General features: G+C 43.6%; 1 protein-coding gene across 2 annotated transcripts in view; it reads left to right on the forward strand.

The window, feature by feature from the left end:
* Positions 1-17400, forward strand: part of csmd3b (CUB and Sushi multiple domains 3b) — a 1253873-nt gene that overhangs the window by 1051642 nt on the left and 184831 nt on the right. For both annotated transcript variants that reach the window (XM_051936007.1, XM_051936008.1), the window contains exons 25-26: positions 13894-14020; positions 16400-16602. In XM_051936007.1, the coding sequence (XP_051791967.1) occupies positions 13894-14020; positions 16400-16602 (330 nt within the window). The remainder of the gene's footprint in view (positions 1-13893; positions 14021-16399; positions 16603-17400) is intronic.

The following is a 17400-nucleotide window of genomic DNA, read 5'->3' on the forward strand; positions in this document are numbered from 1 at the left end:
ATTTGAGATTGAGGACCCCTTTAAGCCAGCAATCGTATTTGGGATGGATGACCCCTTTAAGCCAGCAACCGTGTTTGGGATGGAGGACCCTTTTAACCCAACAATCGTATTTGAGATTGAGGACCCCTTTAAGCCAGCAATCGTATTTGAGATGGAGGACCCCTTTAAGCCAGCAATCATATTTGAAATGGAGGACCCCTTTAACCCAGCAATCGTATTTGAGATGGAGGACCCCTTTAACCCAACAGTCGTATTTGAGATTGAGGACCCCTTTAAGCCAGCAATCGTATTTGGGATGGAGGACCCCTTTAAGCCAGCAATCGTATTTGAGATGGAGGACCCCTTTAAGCCAGCAATCGTATTTGAGATGGAGGACCCCTTTAACCCAACAATCGTATTTGAGATTGAGGACCCCTTTAAGCCAGCAATCGTATTTGGGATGGAGGACCCCTTTAAGCCAGCAACCGTATTTGGGATGGAGGACCCCTTTAAGCCAACAATCGTATTTGGGATGGAGGACCCCTTTAAGCCAGCAATCGTATTTGAGAAGGAGGACCCCTTCAAGCCAGCAATCGTATTTGGGATGGAGGACCCCTTTAAGCCAGCAATCATATTTGAGATGGAGGACCCCTTTAAGCCAGCAATCGTATTTGGGATGGAGGACCCCTTTAAGCCAGCAATCGTATTTGGGATGGAGGACCCCTTTAAGCCAGCAACCGTATTTGGGATGGAGGACCCCTTTAAGCCAACAATCGTATTTGGGATGGAGGACCCCTTTAAGCCAGCAATCGTATTTGAGATGGAGGACCCCTTCAAGCCAGCAATCGTATATGAGATGGAGGACCCCTTTAACCCAGCAATCGTATTTGAGATGGAGGACCCCTTTAACCCAACAATCGTATTTGAGATTGAGGACCCCTTTAAGCCAACAATCGTATTTGGGATGGAGGACCCCTTTAAGCCAACAATCGTATTTGGGATGGAGGACCCCTTTAAGCCAACAATCGTATTTGGGATGGAGGACCCCTTCAAGCCAGCAATCGTATTTGAGATGGAGGACCCCTTTTACCCAGCAATCGTATTTGAGATGGAGGACCCCTTTAACCCAACAATCGTATTTGAGATTGAGGACCCCTTTAAGCCAGCAATCGTATTTGGGATGGAGGACCCCTTTAAGCCAGCAACCGTATTTGGGATGGAGGACCCCTTTAACCCAACAATCGTTTTTGAGATTGAGGACCCCTTTAAGCCAGCAATCGTATTTGAGATGGAGGACCCCTTTAAGCCAGCAATCATATTTGAAATGGAGGACCCCTTTAACCCAGCAATCGTATTTGAGATGGAGGACCCCTTTAACCCAACAGTCGTATTTGAGATTGAGGACCCCTTTAAGCCAGCAATCGTATTTGGGATGGAGGACCCCTTTAAGCCAGCAACCGTATTTGGGATGGAGGACCCCTTTAACCCAACAATCGTATTTGAGATTGAGGACCCCTTTAAGCCAGCAATCGTATTTGGGATGGAGGACCCCTTTAAGCCAGCAATTGTATTTGGGATGGAGGACCCCTTTAAGCCAGCAATCGTATTTGGGATGGAGGACCCCTTTAAGCCAATGATCACATCACCAGAGTCATTTTAATGTTTTCAGGTTCTCTGGCAGCAGTGGGCTCATGGTGGGATTGACCCGAGGTGAGGTGAGGAAGCCGATTTCCAAGAGTGATTGCTTTTCTTGGCAGCACAGAAAGCTCTTTCCTGTAATCGGCAGGACTGGCAATGCCAGCATGGCAGGAGGGATGGATGAGGACTTGTCGATGACATTCTGTGAGTGCCACTAGATGCAGAACAAGCTGTGTAATTTGAAAACTGTTAATATTAATGCGCCTTAACATTCACCCCCCGGAAAACAAGCCGTGGAATTTTCGCGGCATGTTGACAAGCGAGGCGCTGATTTCTTTTCAAGCGAGTCTTTTCAGGACTAAATACGACTGGGGATTTCCTTTCAGATTCTTCCCAGGGACACCCTGGGTGTGATTCAATTGAGCCGAATTGCAGCTGCTTGTAAAGCGGAGTTTAGTGTGCAGTAATCTAAAGTGCTTTGAGCGGAAAACGAGAGGAAAATGACGTTTACAGGCCTTCCCCGTGTTTTGTGCAAATTTGAGAGATATCACGGAAGCTGCTGCTTACCTCCAGTATAAAGTGAAAGTGTATCTCTTCAAATAAACGCTTCGGAATTGAATTTCTGTTTTATTGAGTGAGGCTGTGTGGCCGCAGCAGACACCTGAATTGTGTTTGCTTTATCCGCCTTTGAGTTCTTCTCTTTCATACTCCTGAAGGAGATAAATTAACAACCCTTTAAATTATTCAGCAAGGTGACTCTTTTTAACTGCATTATTAATATTACATCCAGATGAATAAAGAAATGAAAATATTGTGTAGCGGGGATTATGGAGCAAAAACAACAGAAGAAGGTGACACGGGAGATTTCAGTGCGAGTGACTTTCGAACGAATGCGAGTTCTGTGTCTTGTCATTTTCTGCACTTGGTGACAATTAGGTGGTGGCATAGTGGCACACAATGGGTGGCATTCCTGCCTTATTTGCACTTGTGACAGCCCGCCTTCTGAACTTTAAGTATCAGCAGCACACTGACACCAAATGACAGGACCGGTACCAGCGAAGTAAGGAAGGCCAAAAATAAAAGATTTATTGTGCAAATAAATTCTCAAATCCATGGAAACATCCCATCATGCACTTGACATAAGGGTCTCAAAACTTTAAAAAGAGTGTGTTTCTTAAATATTCTTGAAAAACTATCCATTTACTGTTCAAATTGCATTGAAATAAACAAAACTACACATTACATGAACGGTTCATATTCCTTATGAGGCTCAAAGGCCACCTTAGACCTTCCCTTCTAGATCTCCTTTTCTACCAAGAAAATGTCAGGTCATCCAAGAACATTTCACTCAGGAAACTAGAGCCATATGTTTCTCCCCAACATACCTGAATCCTCGATTCCTGCTGTCCAGCCTCCCCATCTGATACTCACCATTGTTTTGTATCACGTGACAAGTTCATAAAGCCAGCCACTCCATCGTCACCTGAAGCTGCTGCCCAGTTAGCTCTCTCAAAGCCTCACCCACCTTAATAAAAAGACAAGTGTCTGTGTATCTGTGTGTCCATCCAGTTGGTGTGTGTCTATCATTTCAACGGATGGCATATCACAAACATTTGTAGTAATGCAATTAATTGCATTTGTCATTCTAACAGATGGTGCACCACAAACATTAACACTGTTTTAATGAATCCCATATCGAATGGCATATAATAGCGATATATACGTCACATTTGTCATTTCAACAGATGGTGAATCACAAACATTGACAGTGCTTTTGCAAATCCCATACCAAATGTTATAAAAAAGAAATATAAGCATTGTATTTGTCATTCCAACAGATGGCTCATCGCAACCAATTTTATTCAGAAAATATATTGCAACTGTCATTCCAGCAGATGATGCATCACAAACATTATCTCTGCTTTCACAAATCCCATACCAAATGTTATATAAAAGAGATATATACATTGTATTTGTCATTCCAACAGATGGCCCATCACAAACCTTTTTAGTAATAAAATATATTGCAATGTCATTCCAACAGATGGCGCATTACACATATTTTTAGAAATAAAATGCATTGCATGTGTCATTCCAGCAAATGATGCATCACAAACATAATCAGTGCTTTCACAAATCCCATACCAAATGGCAACCAACAAAGACTTATGCATTGCAATAACCATTCCAACAGATGAAGCATCACAAATGTTAGCATAGCTTTTACAAATTCCATACCAGATTGTATAAAACAGAAACATTTTCATCGCATTTGTCATTCCTAGAGATGGCACCTTACAAACATCTGTAGTAATACATTTTATGCACCATCTGTTGGAAAGACAAATGCAATTTACTTTATCACAACATGCATTAGAAAATGCATTCCCATAGATGGTGCACTGCAAATGTCAACACTGGGATCAAAGTTGATTACTTAGATTTCAACCATCTTAAACCGGTAGCACAGCTAGTACAGCTAGTAGTATAATAACTACTCAGATGAACGTCCAGCCCCACACATCACAGCATTTCCTAAGTGTGTCTACACAGTTTCTACACAGACTTTGGTCTTCCAGTAGATTCCATCAGTATTCAAACCCCTTCATTTTCTGCATACTTTATTGTGTCGTAGATTTCATTTTAAATGGATAAATGTTCAATTTTTGCCCATCAATCTGCAACTGCCTTGACCATGAGGCGCTATATAAGTAAAATGGATTATTATTATTACTCGATAACCCATAAGATCAAAGTGAAAACATGTGACCGGAAGGGTTTGAAAATTTGATAGATAAATAAATAGATAGAAATAATTTGGTATAGTAGGCAGGATTAGATAGATAGATAGATGTGAAAGACACTATATAATAGATAGATAGATAGATAGATAGATAGATAGATAGATAGATAGATAGATAGATAGATAGATAGATAGATAGATACTTTATTAATCCCCAAGGGGAAATTCACATACTTCAGCAGCAGCATACTGATAAAAACAATATTAATTATGAATATTATGAATAGAAAACATTTGGTATAGTAGGTAGGACTAGGAAGAAAGAAAGAAAGAAAGAAAGAAAGAGAGAAAGAGAAAGAAAGAAAGAGAGAAAATTTGGTATAGTAGGCAGGATTAGATAGATAGATAGACGTGTATTGATCTCTATACATTAGATAGATTGGCAGATTCCCATAACTATTTATTGTTCCATTTTGCTGAATTAATTCACCATTGGCACTTAATTTCCAGAGCTGATTTGTGAATGTTCCCATCTGAAAGCACAAACCTGCCATTTGACCCCCTCAGGCAAGCACAAAGAGAAGCCTGAGAAAGCCGGGAGCCATTGCTTGCTTGTATCACTTCATCGTCTTTTGTGACAGGCTTGTGGGACTTGCTGAGGCGCTGGCTTTGTTTAGCTCAGCCTGTCAAGGGGGTCCATTCAGCTAGCAGAGGGGCAGCTGCTATACAATTCTTTGTGGAGTTCTTCTAAGCCCAGACTCAATTTATTTTTTGTTCTCAAATCACATTCTGTTTTGACAAGGAGTCCCTTAAATTCATATCTTCTCCAAACAGGGTCGCTGAAATACTAAATGCAAGCGTTGAGCATAAAGATAATGCGAGAGGGAATTTAACTTTCTAGGCATTCGAAAAGGCCTCCGAAAATAGCCGAACATTTTCAAAGCTGCATCATCTAATGAAGGGCTGCAGGAGCATGTCACTCCAGGGCTGGTCACAAAGCCAAACGCCTGGCTAGACAGGCTTACTCACACTTGGGCTAATGCAGAATCACTGATTAACCGAACCCACACGTCTCTGTCGTATCTACCGAGTGGTCGACGTCAGGGCTTTACTTCAGGTAGTTGTTTGGATAGATGATGGCGACATCTTTGTGGTGTTCCCTCCTTTATCCTCTCATGGTTGGAAGAAGAGGAGTTAAGGTGAGTGCGGTAAACAGATGTCATGAGTCACCTTCAGGAGAGGATTCTTCTCGAACTGAGGACAGAAACATCATTGAGGAGAGCAGAGGTGTCAAACTCTTTCCCTTTCGTCATGTAAGCTTGTAGTCATTCCTGACAGGAGGCTTACCGAGCTCTTGTGCACGACTGCAGTGTGGTATGTACAATATGTCTGTATAGATACTGTAGACAGCTGTGCATGCACATTGGAGGAGCGCTTTCTGGGCTCATCAGAGGAATGTCAAACCACCCCGGGATGCCAGGGGGTGCTGTCACTAATCATGTCAGCTCCCTTTCCCTTCTACAACTCCGAGAAGCTGCCATGTGAGGGCAACGGAGTCCGCGCTCTAAAACCCAGAAAGAGGGCGCCTCCTGTTGGACTGATCTAACCGTAAGACGGAGCTCCCTCATGAGCAAGATGTATGCCAAAGGGTGGCTAACATTCACAAGTCAAGGCTGTTTTCTTTTGGCTAAACATATGCTGTTGAGGTCACACCATCACGTGCTGTTTCCATTTTCATTTTGCTAGAATTAAATAGGGCGCCTCAGTTGGCATTTCTGGGCTTTGTCATTCACCCAATTGCCACCAAAGTGTACTTAGAAGCGTACTGTATATTGTAACATATGAAACAACAAAGAGCTGGCTGGGTGTCCCGTTTAATGCATCAACGTCCTCTGGCGCCTCTCTTGTTTGCTGCTAAGTTGGCGTGTGTTTGGACCAAATTGCTCTCCTCTGTGGAGCTCTGTCCAGTCTAATGGAGACTTGAGAGGATCTGCCAGGATAGAATGGAATCAGCTGCCCAAAGCTTTAACCCAAGGTGGACCTGCTGGCAAAGGGGTTTCTAGAAAGTACTGAATTAAGGGTCATCATTAAGAATGAGAGGTTTCAGTTTTTGATTTTTAAAACATTTGCAAGCCTTTCTGGCCACATGCCTTCACTTTGTCATTTATGGCTTATCGAGTGTAGATTAATGGGCAAAAATGGCCAAGTTATTGATCTACAATTAAGTCTACAACACAATAAAGCGTGCAGAAAGTGAAGGCGTCTCAATACTTTGAGTCCGAGTTCCCTAATGAAGCCTGACTAAAATAGTCCATTGGCAGAAGGTCTCATCCTCTGGTCTATGGGTGAGAGAGAAGGCCTCAACTGTGTACCCTCAGGCAGTTGTGTCATCAGGGCTGTGCTGCTGCTTCTGTGGGACTATCTGTAGCCATTTATATAATAAAACATAAATATCTCTGTGTGTGTGTGTCTCAAGTCCCACCGAGTGATCCGATTGGTCGGTCTGACTGGGCCGTTTCGCTGCGGTTGTTCGGTCAAACACAATCGAAACAGAAGGCACACAGGAGGACCCCAAGGAAAGGAGGAGCACTGAGAGTCCCCCTCAGACACGGAATGTTTTTCCAGGATGGTTTCACACCAGGTAATGAAGGATTGTCTACCATCTCCGGTAGCCAAAAACCAGACAGGAGCCAAACAAAGGTGATATAACACAGTGATAAACACGCCCCTGTCCCAGCTTTTTTGGAACGTGTTGCAGGCATCAAATTCAAAATGAGTGAAGATTTGCAAAACAACAATAAATTTTATCAGTTTGAACATTCGATATCTTGTCTTTGTAGTGTATTTAATTGAATATAGGTTGAAAAGGATTTGCAAATCATTGTATTCTGTTTTTATTTACGTTTTACACGACGTCCCAACTTCATTGGAATTGGGGTTGTGGCCTTGCTCTGTGCATTACTCAGTAAAACAGAATCCATATTTTGCTCCAATGTTCATATCTGGCATGGATACTGGTGGAATTTTTGTAGCCAGGTTCACTGAGCAGATGCTCCGGACATCTTTGGCGCACCTTCATCTAGCATGTCTGCCTCCTAACAAGAGAAAGTTTTGTTCTGATTATGTTTGCAGAGAAAGAATCCTGCAATCAGTCAATTTTCAAAATGTCATAAACGGCCACCACATCAACTTTTGAGCCCATGCACAATGACAAACCACATCGCCCATTTTTAGGAACTGGTAGGGGCAGAGTTGGGTCAGGAAATCGATCAGCTCATCCAGTTATTCTGAGACCCTCGACTTGTGTGGAACACGGCAGACGTCGTCGGCTGAACCTGCACCTTTTGTCTTTTTCCCTAACAGGCAGACGGCTCATAATTTGTTTAGTTTATCACTTTGCACGAGTCAGTGGACGCTTCCAGCCTGACCCCTGGGGGGCTGCTTTCCATTTAATTATTACTCAGCTCCTCACTTCTTCTTCTTTGGCATAAATTAAGTTTGTGGCCTTTCTTTAGTAAGTTAATGCTGGGGAGGTGGGGGGTCCTAGGGGGCTCCAGGTTGATTCCTGATACTTCTGATGGCAGTTCCTGTATCCAGCAATCTTAAATTAGATTTGTAGGTTTGAGAACTTCATACAGCAGACTTAGAAAGTATTGAGATGCCTTCACTGTCTGCATGCTTTATTGTGTTGTGGACTTAATTGTAGATCAATAACTTGGCCATTTTTGCCCATTAATCTACACTCGATAAGCCATAAATGACAAAGTGAAAACATGCGGCCAGAAAGGCTTGCAAATTTATTAAAAATCAAAAAGTGAAACCTCTCATTCTTGATGATGACCCTTAGTCCAGTACTTTCTAGAAGCCCCTTTGGCAGCAGGTCCACCTTGGGTTAAAGCTTTGGGCAGCTGACTCCATTCTTCCTGGCAGATCTTCTCAAGTCTCCATTAGACTGGACAGGATGTATCTGTGAAGTGCCATCTTCAGGTATCTCCACAGACGTCCTGTGAGGTTCAAGTCGGTCGCTGAAGGACACTGAAAGACTTCTTCTGAGGCAAATCTGCCATTGTCTTGGCCTTATTCTTCAGGTCATTGTCTGCTGAACGGTTTCATGCAGGTTTTCTTCAAGGACCCCCTCTGGATTTAGCTTCATTCGTCCTTTCGTTAGTTTAGACCGGTTGCCCATCCCCTGCCACTGAGAAGCACACCCATGGCATGAAGCTGCAGACCCCGCGCTTCACTGTAAGGATGGCATCAAGATGGTGATGAGCTCTACTTGAGACCGGCTGTGCCTGGAGTTCTGCCCAAAGAGTTTCATTTGTGTCTCGTCAGACCACAGAGTATATCTCCTCCTCACACTCCTCACGCCATATACTCAAGAGTGGCTTCCATCCTAAGCGTGCTGCTGAGACGGCTGTCCCTCAAGCAAGTTCTCCCATCTCAGCAGAGGATTAATGAAGTTCTGTTTGAGTGATTATTGGGTTCTTAGTCACCTCCCTGACCAAGGCCCTTAATTCTCAAGCCCATTTCTTCAGTTTGACCAGACGGCCAATTCCAGTCCTGGTTTCTTCAAACTCCTCTTCAGAGTCCTTTACTGTTCTCTCTGTGTCAGCGTGGGATTCCACCGGGTGCTCAAGTTTCCTCCTGTAGTCCAAAGACATGCAGGTTAGGTGATTTGGGGGCACTAAACTGGCCCTTGATATGTGGGTGAGTGTTCGTCCTGTGATGGACTGATGCCCTGGTCAAGTTGTGTTCCTGCCTTGCACCCCATGCTACCTGTGAGAGACCCTGAGACGCTGGTCTAGATTGAGTAGGTTAGAAAATCACATGACTATCATTTATGAAGTTCTCTCATGGCGTTTAAACAACTATAGCTGAGAACCCTAATCCCCTGTGAGTAGAGGCCACGTTATTTATTTAATTCATTTACTTTTTGATAGGCTCAGCCAACAGAGTGTCACTATCGATTTCATCCACTTTTCCGCAGTGCCCCTCATACATCACGTGATTCCTGGCATGAGGAGATGATTAATTATGTAATTAGAGGCTAATTACAAGGTATCTGTGGCACAACAATTAGTTTTGTGGCTGATCGTTTTGAAAACGTGCAGCAAAAGATAGACGGTGAAAATGTCACGTCGCATGTCTGTCGACAAATCAATGTGCCAGAGGTAAATGGCATACGGGCCGATTTCATTTGTTTTGCTCAATGGGCAAGTTATCTTTGGGCCACATGCAGCCGACGACAATAAACTGGGAGCTTAGAGTCATAAAAATACAAAACAGGGCAGCGTCAGAAAGCACAAGGCTAACAAGGACCAACAGTCCCGGGAAGATGAAAGGAAAACGAAATATTTAGTTGAGCCATTCATCAGTGCAGATGTTCATAAAACAATGGATTAGTGCACTTATCTGAGGAAGTACGTGATAAACAAAGCAGGGAATTTCACCATTAAATATATCGTAGTGCCGACTGCCAATAGATTTACATCCCACAACAGCCCAGAACAGACCAGCAAATCCATTTTAGGTCTCCGTAGCACTTGACTCTTTGCTAAATGGAATGGTAGGTTTTATCCTCATCCCACTGCTAACACCAATGCGGCACAAAGTGCCATCTGAATTCTTTTCATCGCTCTGTTGTGTATCTTGCTAAGCTCCTCGCTGTTGCTGCCCTATATGGAATTCCTCTGCTTCTTTATTTTCCTTGCCATCTGTCTAAGCTCCCCTTCAGTCGGTTCTGAAGCCAGCTCATAGTGACGGTGACTTGTCCCCAGCCTGATACAATTTGTCAGTGCCATTACGTAGCTCTCCCTTCTGAGTGCACATCTCTTCGCAACAGCATGGTAGTCTTCATTTCCGTAGTGGTCATACACCTGGCAACAAGGCCGCATCAGCTGGGGTCTTGAATCCTTCTTTTTATTTTACAACATGGTCATGAAATCCTTTGAAAGACTGGTGTTGACCTACCTGAAGGACATTACAGACCCCCTGCTTGACCCCCTACAGTTTGCTTACCGAGCAAACAGGTCAGTGGATGATGCAATCAACATGGGACTGCACTACATCCTGCAACATCTCGACTCTCCAGGGACATATGCTAGGATCCTGTTTGTGGACTTCAGCTCGGCGTTCAATACTATCATTCCAGAAGTCCTCCACACCAAACTCACTTGGCTCACTGTACCAGCTCCCATCTCCCGGTGGATCAAAAACTTCCTGACAGATAGGAAGCAGCAAGTGAGACTGGAAAAAATCACATCCAGCACACGAACAGTCAGCACTGGCGCCCCCCAGGGATGTGTCCTCTCTCCTCTGCTCTTCTCCCTCTACACAAATGACTGCACCTCAAGAGACCCGTCTGTTAAAATCCTGAAGTTCGCAGATGATATGACAGTCATTGGCCTCATCAAGGACAGTGACGAGTCTGTATACAGACGAGAGGTCGAACAGCTGGCCCTCTGGTGTGGTCAAAACAACCTGGAGCTGAACAAGCTTAAAACTGCGGAGATGACAGTGGACTTCAGGAGGAGCCCCCCAGTGCTGCCCCCTCTCACACTACTCAACAGCATTGTGTCTGCTGTGGAAAATTTTAGGTTTCTGGGATCCACAATTTCCCAGGACCTAAAGTGGGAACTAAACATAAACACAATTGTTAAAAAGGCCCAGCAGAGGTTGTACTTCCTGCGCCAGCTCAGGAAGTTCAACCTGCCTCAGGAGCTGCTCATCCAATTTTACTCTGCAGTAATCCAGTCTGTTCTCTGTTCATCTATCACAGTCTGGTTTGGCTCAGCCACAAAACAGGACAGGAACAGACTTCAACGGACAGTCAGGATTGCAGAAAAAATCATTGGTGTTGATCTGCCCTCCATTCAAGACTTATACAGATCTCGAGTCAGGAAACGGGCAGAAAACATCATTGCAGACCCATCACACCCTGGTTACAACCTTTTTCAACTTCTTCCCTCTGGTAGGCGCTACAGAGCACTGTACGCCAAAACTACCAGACATGTGAACAGTTTCTTTCTTCAGGCCATCACTCTCATGAACACTTAAGTCAATCTCACAGCATCAGGGACAATACTAGGTAAAACCAGAGTCCAATTCCTTGTATGTGTACATATACTTGGCCAGTAAAGCTGATTCTGATTCTTTATTATTATTTTGTTTGTTTTGATACTCAGTTCTGCAGACGTTGTGCCAGGCATTCGTGGTGAAGTGGGAGCTGAGCCGAAAGGTGAAGCTCTCGATTTACTGGTTGATGTAAATTCTTACCACGAATGATAGGTAGTGACCAAAAGTAGGAGATCAAAGACAAAATTAGCAGAAATGAGTTTTCTTTGCGGAGTGTCTGAGCTTAGCGTTGGTTGCACACACACACACAAGACCAGTTTAAAGCAGTTTCTTATAGTTCAGTACATTAGTTATAAAGAAATTACATTCTTATAGCTTTAATATCTTCATTAGATTTTGTTTGGATCCTTATTTATTAATCCATAAGGGACATGTTTCTTAAGTTTCTGAATTCTTGCTTAAAACTATATCACATTGATTTATAATATCACAGGATGTTCTGTTAGTATCAAGAGATCAGCATTTTCTCATAAAAGAATGCAAGTTACTCTCATAATTCTGTGCACAAGCTTAATTCTTTTTCTACCTAAATGAAGAACAAATCATATAGAAGTAAAAATCACATAGCTCTCTGCAGCATGATTAATACAAAATATTGGTATTTGTAAGTTAAATACTTATAATCATTACAGTATTTAATGTTTTTTTTCTTCCTCAATGCCTAGGTACCCCCCCAGGGGAGGTGGCAGGTAAAAAGGACATCTGGGTATCATTGCTTAGACTGTTGCCCTCACGTCTCAGACCTAGATAAGCGGCAGCAGATGGATGGGCGTGGTCATGCGGGTCACACCCTCTATGCCGATTACAATATAACACTCGCTAGACCCCGCCCACTCAGCTTTGACGGGTGAAGTGACATTTTGGGTTACCGTTTACCTTGAATGAGCCAGCAGGGAGTTCCACAGACGCACATGCGTGACGATGCCCATATTTCGTGCTGTGTTTCCTTATTAATTGTCATGCTATGTTTATTCAGCTGCGTTTTACTTGTGTCTAAAATATTACTCCATACATGGAAGAGTACGGATTCACACAAACAAACCAAACAATTAACAGAACTGACCAAGAAATACATAATCGTGATATTAACATAAGCAACGATAATTATAAAACTGCAAAAAGAGCTCAAAATCCAGACGGGTGGGCCCTGACCCAAACATAAGAGCATCCTTGACAAGGTGCCCCTCTTTAATCAGCTGTCAATTAAAGTCACAATGGCTGACCACGTTAATCCTTCACTGCCCGACTGAAGATGGTCAGCGCTGACCAAACCCGGTAGCCTTCGCATTGCCCACTCAATCGTGTTCTTAACATCGCCAGCCCAGATTGTCTTTTCAGTTTAGCTGCTCTGTTTTCCCAAATATTTCATTGAAAGCCGTGCCAGTTGCTTCTGAAAAGTCGAAGTTCTTATGAACGTCCCTCTGGAGACGATCGGCCCGATGGCAGCTCACTTTTAAATCCAGGCTTCTCAACACCTGCCAGGTCTGCCATCACATCTGAAAACTGCCTCCTTCTCAAAAGGATTATCCTTCTGGGTGGTCTTCCATTCACCAAACTGATAAAAGCTTCCCTCGCAGGTCGCACTCCCTTAGTGGTTTTGTTAAACTTTCTTCTCATTGTGGGAAAGGCAGAGCTCTACATGAGAAAACCTTCTCAAGGTGCCAACATGCCAATCTGAAAGGTAAAAGAAAATAGAAATGCGCAGTTTTAAGTCTGAACAAAGGCAGGTCAGAGGAGCGAGCACATCAAAGGACTTCAAAAAATAATGCAAGCAATAAAATAGGATCTCTGGCGTCCTTTACATACGCTAGATTCTCACCCTGTGGCGTCCTCGTCCTTCAGCTGCCATCTTGTTGTAGCCGACTTACTCCGGACGTCATTCCGTCGGGTTTGTCATGTCGACGTATCGAGGACTGGGCTCCGGTGCAAAGCTTTCTCCTGGCCCCTCCCATTTGTATCGGTTGCTTAGCAGCACAAATTCTTTTTTTTCTAAGTCACCTGATGGGAGGGACAAAGGAAGAAAGAAAGAGGAAGCCATAGAAATGATTCAAATTTTCATTATTTGCAAACAGTAACTGCGGTAGGGTGGCGCCCTGCCCGGGGTTTGTTTCCTGCCTTATGCCCTGCATTGGCTGGGATTGGCTCCAGCAGACCCCCGTGACACTGTAGTTAGGATATAGATAGATAGATAGATCTTTATTGTCATTGTCACTTTTACAAAGGAACAACGAAATTGAAGGTGCAATCGACTCAGTGTGAGGAATAAGCGGGTTGGATAATGGATGGATGGAATGAAATTTTCATTCAATGTTAGGTGGTGTTACGAATGAAGAAATCCTACTAGTCCAGGTGTATTTTTGATGGACTCGATTTAATGACTCTTTATTATTTTTTTTTAGCTGAATGTGGTGGCAGATTCAAAGGTGAATCATCGGGAAGAATCCTGTCACCTGGTTACCCTTTCCCTTATGACAACAATCTTCGATGTACATGGATTATTGAAGTTGATCCGGGAAATATTGTAAGGTTAGTCACTTTCTTATATCTGAATAAAATAAAAATGGATACGAGTGAGTGCGAGTGTGCATGAGTGTGTACTGCAACGAACCGACACTCCCTTTGGTTCCATGCATTGCTTTCAGAGTCACATCCACATGCACTCATGGTGAGCAGTTTCCAGTCACTCATTTACCTAACATACTCTGAAATATGGGAGAAGGAAGACCATAAGAAATCTGACAGACGACTGGAGACCATTTGGTCCATTTGTCACTCGTTTCTTCATGTAATAGCTCAGCTGTCCTGATATCTCATCCAGAACTTTTCTAAAAGTGGTTCAGGTTTCTGCCTCGGCTCCATGTCTCCGTAGTTTGTTCCAGAGTCCCACAACTCTTTGAGTAAAGAAGAGCTTCCTCGCTTCAGTCCTAAATGCACGTCCCCTAAATTTTCAATGGTGTCATCGAATATGAGATTCAACAATTGGTCAAAAGAATTTTGCTGGATCTACTGGTTTGCCCCTTCAGACTTTTGCCGGATCTACCGCCCTTGGACTTGTTTTACCCGTTAAACCCAGCGGTTCTCAACCTGTGGGGGGTGCGAATGTTGCCATATGTGTCGTAATTTCGCTATACGTAGGGAAATTTAAAACTTGTAGCGGTGTATCGGCAACAAAAAATATAGAAATAAATTTTATTAGGGTTTCAAAAAAACGTTAGGGGGGCGCGATTAAAACTGTCATGAAAACTCGGGTCGCAAATACTTAAAGGTTGAGAAACGCTGTGCTAAACCACTTTGCAATGTGAAGGTGTGAGTTACCACAGACTGAGGGGCTCACATACTTATCCCACCGGACAATTTGTTGTGCAATTTGACCTTCATGACCCAATATCCTCACGATAAGGCATTTTCATTAAGTGCCAGACCAGGTCCACGACTATAAAATTTCTGAATCGGTATCAGTGACGACATATCGATGTCTTGAGTTCTCGTTCTCATACCCGCGTCTCGTGAGATTTGCAGTATCTGCAGCTTGCTGCTCCCGGTATGTTTGTGTATATCACGAGAACTGCTCCAGTTCAGTGATAAGTTTGTACTGGGCTGATTTGAAAACAAGCCTGGGGATGGAGCGGTGCATTTATGTTGTGATACTCCATACTCGTCTGAGGAAGCAATGTCAGTAAATTAAGTTTGTGTGTGCAGGGGAGCCTCTTACAGCAATAAGCATATTTGATGAAACGATCAAGTGTCCGTGTGGTGAAATGACCGAGGGGAATGGGGTAAAGCAAGCGAGTCTAATGCGGAAATTAAGAGTGGGAATCGCCGTGCTGCGTTAAACAAGCCGGTGTCCGCTGCTACGTCCTTTAAAAGGATGATGAGCTCCCTGTTAAGGAGCTAAGTCACCCAGGGGCCTGTTGTGGAAGTTCAGCCCCCGAACACAGACAGACAGACACCAGATGTCCAACAAACACACGCATTTAATTCTCTTTTACAACACCACACAATGCACTTAAACAGCCACAATTTGCTCAAAGTCCCTTCTTTTCTCACTTCTTCTGCCGCCTCTACTCCTCTCCTCGCAAGCTCTGTCCTCTTCCTCCCGACTCCGGCTCATGTCTACAGGAGTGAGGTGGCCCTGAATGTGCTCCAGGTGCTCCGTGATGATCTTCCTGCAGCACTTCCGGAAGCACCCCAGGCGTACTCAGTTCCTGTAATCATCCTGTGGGTGGTGGCCACAGGCTCCAACAGGGTTGAGCTTCTAATCTCTGATCTCGTTGCCCATGTAGACCAGGGTGGCTGCCCTCTCGTGGCCCAGGGTAGGTATTGTTCCTGTCCCAGTCCTTCCTCCTTCCAGGCGTCCTGGCCAGGGTCCGCCAAACACTGTGCAGGTGCTAATCTGGCCTCGTGCATGTGACACTCTTAACCTGTGGTCCCAGCCCACTTTCACAAACAGCAAAGTCTACATTTTCATCAACAGCGTTCCCCTTCTCATCCTTATACTGTCGGCTAATAGCAGTTCGGCCAAAGTGCAGTCAGTTGGCCGTGTTACGCCAAGTTTTTCAACCCAATTTTTAATTCCACCACTTTTGACGAATGACATTTCCGTTTGCCTTTGCATTTCATTCTTGGTCACGCGGTACTGTCATACGATACACTAGATGAGGCCACATTTCGTATTGGCGATAATTTTTGTTGTATCGAATTACATGATACAAAATATCTCATGCCTACTGGAAATGTGTTATTATCAAAAGTGTAGACTTTTTCATTCATTTTATTGGTTATTTTTAAACTACCCGCCCTCCAGCTCTGCAAAAGAGAGAGCAGACACAGGTATGGATGTTATGGACGACAGATGGAAGCGAGATGAAGTCATGAACTGCTAACTGGGCTCGTTCTCTTTTGCAGTCTTCAGTTTCTTGCCTTCGACACGGAGGCGTCGCATGATATTTTAAGAGTTTGGGACGGTCCTCCAGAAAACGAAATGCTTCTTAAAGAAGTCAGCGGGTCTCTGCTCCCGGAAGGCATTCACAGCACCCTCAATGTCGTCACAATCCAGTTTGACACGGACTTCTACATCAGCAAGTCGGGATTTGCAATTCAGTTTTCAAGTAAGTTTTGCATTTCGCTTTGATTTATTATTTAGGCCACAACACTTCAGTGACGTTACGCAGCGGGGTCCACTCTTCAGTGTATGCACAGGTGTAATGGTGGGCCTCTGGTTTGTAGTTTTATGCAGTTTATTTTTGTATTTTGATTTTCACTATTAGATCAGGCTCAGAGTGCTGCTATAAGTAACAGGTAAATGTAAAACTTTACAAATTACAGAACAAGCACACATAGAAATGTGGATTTGTTTAAGCAGACATGCAGTTGCAAACATAAATGGAGCCCTAATAATTACAGTTAGGTCCATAAATATTTGGACAGAGACCACTTGTTTCTCATTTTGGTTCTGTACATTACCACAATGAATTTTAAATGAAACAACTCCGATGCAGTTGAAGTGCAGACTTTCAGCTTTAATTCAGTGGGGTGAACAAAACGATTGTATAAAAATATGAGGTAACTAAAGCATTTTTTGAACACAATCCCTTCATTTCAGGGGCTCAAAAGGAATCGGACAAATTAAATAACTGGAAATCAAATGTTCATTTCTAATACTTGGTTGAAAACCCTTTGCCGGCAATGACAGCCTGAAGTCTTGAACTCCTGGACATCACCAGATGTTGGGTTTCCTCCTTTTTAATGCTCTGCCAGGCCGTCACTGCAGCGGCTTTCAGTTGCTGTTTGTTTGTGGGCCTTTCTGTCTGAAGTTTAGTCTTCAACAAGTGAACTGCCTGCTCAGTTGGGTTAAGATCAGGTGACTGACTTGGCCATTCAAGAATTTTCCACTTCTTTGCTTTAAT

The sequence above is a fragment of the Erpetoichthys calabaricus genome, chromosome 13 (genome assembly GCF_900747795.2).
Source record: "Erpetoichthys calabaricus chromosome 13, fErpCal1.3, whole genome shotgun sequence".
NCBI lineage: Eukaryota > Metazoa > Chordata > Cladistia > Polypteriformes > Polypteridae > Erpetoichthys > Erpetoichthys calabaricus.